The 4,786-nt window shown below is 45.9% G+C and overlaps 1 protein-coding gene across 1 annotated transcript in view; it reads right to left on the bottom strand.

The window, feature by feature from the left end:
• PTPN1 (protein tyrosine phosphatase, non-receptor type 1) overlaps window positions 1-4,786 on the bottom strand; it is a 13,467-nt gene that overhangs the window by 4,071 nt on the left and 4,610 nt on the right. Inside the window, exons 4-6 of the mRNA XM_010132023.1 lie at window positions 3,168-3,305; window positions 1,295-1,504; window positions 433-594 (exon numbers count right to left, since the gene is read on the bottom strand). Coding sequence (XP_010130325.1) covers window positions 433-594; window positions 1,295-1,504; window positions 3,168-3,305 — 510 coding nt within the window. The remainder of the gene's footprint in view (window positions 1-432; window positions 595-1,294; window positions 1,505-3,167; window positions 3,306-4,786) is intronic.

The following is a 4,786-nucleotide window of genomic DNA, read 5'->3' as shown; positions in this document are numbered from 1 at the left end:
GCGCAAAATAGAATCTCTGCTGCTCGAGTTCTGCGTACCATAAACCAAACTTACAGGATTTAATCATAATACTGAAACTAAAGTAATGGTGGAAATATCAAAATACTTAAACGGGCATATTAGACCATTATTATCACCTGAAATGAAAGACAAGGCTGATCCAGGCCCGCTACACCCTAGCGCCCGTGCTCGAAAGAACACAAGGCCACCTGCTATCCAGAGGTACTTCTCTGAAGGTTCTTACACACCACGCTTCAGGTTGTGATGGGTGATAAACCTTTGTATTTAAGAACCCCACAACATACTGATTTACTGAGGCTGAAGCCAGCAGGACACGTGAAGTTTCTGTCTACTCTGTTCATCCCGCATATGTGCCGCGGTTTGAACAGGGCTGAGCCCAGCACCGCAGCCCGCGCAGGCAGCAGCACTCACTTGCACTGAAGCGTCTCCCATGATGAATTTTGCCCCTTCGATGACAGCTAAGTAGGAGAAGCGGAGCTGATCCGCTGTCTGTATGAGTCCCATTCGGTACTTCCGCATTTCCAGGAGAACCTGTTTAACGTCCACAGAAGAAGGATCTTTCCGTTTGTCCATCTGAAGATACAAAAATTTGGAACATGCTTTATGCTCTGATGAGCTTCAGTACCACGACTCATTCTGTAGTGGGGCCTTCACACCACCCTCCACAGCCAATAAAAAACTGTGATCAGCAGCTACTTATTAGGGCTCTGTCTTTTTAGAGGGCACAAACCACACTGGGCCTCCAATATGTTGTAGGGTTTCCCCTTTTTTGTCTTTCTGGTTTTGAAAATATAATTAGAAAAAAACCAAAAGAGGACACTGTGACCTGGGCCTGACTGCTGTCTATCAGCTGCTCTCACACAGTGAAAGGATAAAGCCAAGGGAAGTCCAGTTTTATCTTAGTCAGGACAATTTTCCCCAGCCTAGGGCGAAGTGGGCCCTGTAACAGGAAACACAGCAGATGTGCTTTGCGTTGTTTCAGGATGGTTCACACTCTTACTTCGCAGGTTTTTTCTTAACCCCAAGGGCAAAGGCTATCTTTGCAAATCGCTTTAAAAACTAGAGGCTTGTCTTGCCCAGGCTCAGAACAGCCAGTCAGGAACAAGATCTGCCTTGGAATACACTCCCAAACCAGACTAAGGGTAAGGGAACGGGGAATCACATGCAGCAACGCTCCGCAGAAGGTGCCGCAGCTCTCTGCAAGCCCTACAGCAACCTGTTCCTCAGCAAACCCTACAGAAACGGCGTATCCTCTGGAGTAAGTGGTTCTTACCAGAAGAAGACACGTATCAACCAAACAAAAAGTTCCCGATCTCCCGATTCCTGCGCTGCAGTGCACCACAACGGGGCCGTGCTCAGGGTTAAGTGAGCCAGACTCTCTCACTTTGAACAGGAAATTGAGGAATGAAGCAGGTGACTCTGGGACGCCAAAGTCAGGCCACGTAGTATAATGAAAGTGCAGAATCTCTCTCGTTTCCTGTGTCTGTAAAAACAGCACCGGGGAGATCTTTGAGCTTGGACACAGGGCAGGAGTACTCAAAGCACAGTTGCCTACAACAACGTTCTAATCAGCAAACACCGTTGCTAGCAAGTAGCCACACATTCAGACATACACCTTGAGACGTTCCACATTTTCACCTTCCGGCCAGTTCCAAACGTGTGCCTTTGGAAACACTTCCGCTGCTTCCTTTGAAAGCGACTCTGACACGGAACGGAGACATGTGCCTGCTCAGCGCTCTGTGCTCCTCGGAGTACAGGGCTTCCACTACACCTCTGGAGCAGCTGACTTGAAGTCAAATGACAAAGTTCCACCAGACTGAGGGAGCTTTTGCAGCTGCACAGCTAAGAAACTAATTCCACAGAATTACCTCTTGGTGTGAAGGTCTCTGTTCTGAGCAAAGGGAATTGGAGAAGTACATTTGCTTATTTGTAACGTGGTCTAGTTTTTTCAGTTGGGTTCAAGTGCTGGTATCGCCACAAGACAGCAGGCACCACTGCCTTTCCATTCCTAATGACGGAGTAGCAGTTGAAGATTTTTCAAATAGAGTACCTCGAGCCACAGAAGCCCCTCACACTTTCTGCAGAAAAAGCCCTTACGCTGTCAGAGCTGCTCCTTTACAGGTTTGTGTTCAACTTGACAACTTTCTTCCCAGACTACTGAACACTGGTGCTCATGTCCTCCTGCAATACTGAGCTACATCATCATGTCTACGGCAGACAGCAGTTACACACACCACAAACTCCATCGACTGAACTCTAACTCAGGCCTAATTTAGTCCAATTCACATCTACTGTCTCACGTTTCCTGGCAGGATGAAGTGTGCAACACTCTTAACAGATGAGCAAAGGAAGAACTGTGTCTTCCCACGGCGAGCAGCCCCAGGGCAGAACAGAGCGACAGCAGAACGTCACACATACACACCTGGCTCCGCACCACCGAGGAGCTCAGACGTCAGCTTCAGTGACCTGCATTCAGTGACAGTTAACGGTGTTCCTCCTTAGCCAGGCTCCCCAAGGAGCTCTAGATTAGCTCTCACTGCTCTTACACAGAGGAGAGGAAGGGTGGGAAACAGCATGTGCTTTTATTCTGGTAATGCTCAAAAGGGTTTAAAACAAAAACAAAAAAAAAAAGGAAGAGTTTTCTCTCTTAAAGCTGGTGGCCTGATCCCCTACCAAGCTCCACACAGCTCACTGCAGAACCAGGGCGAAAACAGCTCCTGGCGTCTGATAAAGGCCATCAATGCGAACCCTGATGATCTAAGTCAAAACCTAAAAACAAACCTTACAACAAGACACAGGCAAATGGGTAGCTGCAGTGGCAGGCAGAGCTCTGCAGCTCTGCCACAAAAGCACTGGAACATCTGCTGAGTGGTTTGATAAAGGGTTCTCTGAAAGGTAGTGGAAACTAACCTCACCCAGCGCACGGCTGAGACATGAAAACGACTGCAGTTCCCCAGATACATTTCATAAATATTTTAGAGTTTCATTTCCACAACACACGAACTAGAGGCTGAAGAAGAATCTCATACAGAACCACCAAAACCAGAACAAACTGCTACAACTCACAACCATCTCTTTCAAGACCCTGTTGACGAGAAGCCTCACAGAGGCTGAGGGACCTGACTGGCACTAGGTTCCGCACTTACTGTAAGGTTTTCCAATTCCAGCTGTCGTACTGTGTAATATGATTTTATATCTTCGGATATCAATGTTAGTTTCAAGTTTGTATCCTCAAAAAACATTTCCTTCTCTTCCTTCCGTGGCCAGTACTGTGCACACTTTATCTATAAAAAAACCCATAGGAGACAGACAAGTCATTTACGGTTGTGTAAAAGACCAGGAATAAACAACCTTAAATACATCATTTTCTTATGAGACAGTTTCTTCACCTGCTTTTATTACAAGGAGGCCCAGTTCCAGGGTGAAGGTATCAGTCCTCCCTTACGCTGCAGAACCACACCTCCACTGAATTTTTTGTATGAGTCACATTATTTTGACCCTGTCTGAACTCATGGAAATACCCAAGGATTGAGAGTAGGTTTGTTTAGGTAGAGCTCCCTTTCTTCTACGTGTAACCTGGAAGAGCAAGAAGCTACAAAATCTAATCAAAATCACTGAAGCCATCATTTATTTTATCTGGTATCAGAACAAACAAAATATTTAATAACTAAGTATAAAAGCTCTCACAACACTCTGCCAAAATGTAAGTTTCAGTCTACTCTGCATTTTATTTATCATCCTCATGTCAAATATTTGAAATCCAAAAGAAGCGACAGATGTTAACAGGAGCAGAATGCACTGTGGCAAAGTATTATGAATTCCACGAATAAGCGACACGCAGAGAACTGAAACATTGCTCATCTGCAACTTCAGATGAGATTTTGGGCTCCTCCATTCACTCACCACAAAAATAAAAATAGCAGTGAGATCATTTTGATTTTGCATGGCACAGTTTAAAAGTAAAGTGCCAAACAAAACCCCCTGTATCCAGCAAACTTTCCATTACCTACTTCTGACTGGATTTTCACGGTCTCAGCAAAGCTTCCCAGAGGGCTCACTTTTGCAGGGACGGCTCCATGCCGGGACCTTGAGAGTGCCCACCAAACAGAGAAGCAGCCTGTTCTGCAGTGTGCAGGAAAAACCACGAAACTGAGGAAACTCAACAGCAACACAAATAGGAAAGTCTGCAACCACGCTTCTGACTGCTAAACCTAAGGATAATGTGACTGAGAGAACGGGGCTGCTACTTCTGCCGCTCAGCACTGCTCCTCGGAAATGGGACCGTGAGCACCATTTGCCCACGCTTGTCCACGCACCAGGAACAGTCAGCTGGACGTGGCTGAACGCCTCTTTTATTAAAGGGCAAATAACAGGGCTTTAAAGTTGAGTACTGATGAAAAAAGAGCAGCACTCTCAATAACTGAGAATATGATGATTTCTGACAGCATTTTAAGAAATAAGGAACCCTTTACGTATTTTATTCATAGGAGGACTAACACTAGTTCTGCCCAGACTGATTCTAGTTTTTATTCAAAGTACAGCTCCAGTTCATCGGGGTGTAGGATGCAGTTACCATTCTCTGCACTTTTTTATTGCTTTTGTTAACAAAGCAATTGGCTTTGTCTCTCATTTCTCCACCAACTGTGTCTGCAAGCAGTATTTTGTTGTGCTCTGCTGTAGGTCCCCCACTGCTGTCTGCTGAGAAGCGTCAGCAGCCTGCCCTCAGGGATCACAGTAACTCATTTTGTCCAGAACCACTGGCAGT

The sequence above is a fragment of the Buceros rhinoceros genome, unplaced genomic scaffold (assembly GCF_000710305.1).
Source record: "Buceros rhinoceros silvestris isolate BGI_N320 unplaced genomic scaffold, ASM71030v1 scaffold13862, whole genome shotgun sequence".
NCBI lineage: Eukaryota > Metazoa > Chordata > Aves > Bucerotiformes > Bucerotidae > Buceros > Buceros rhinoceros.
The sequence above is the reverse complement of the archived record's forward strand: the minus strand, read 5'-3'. Positions and strand labels throughout refer to the sequence as shown.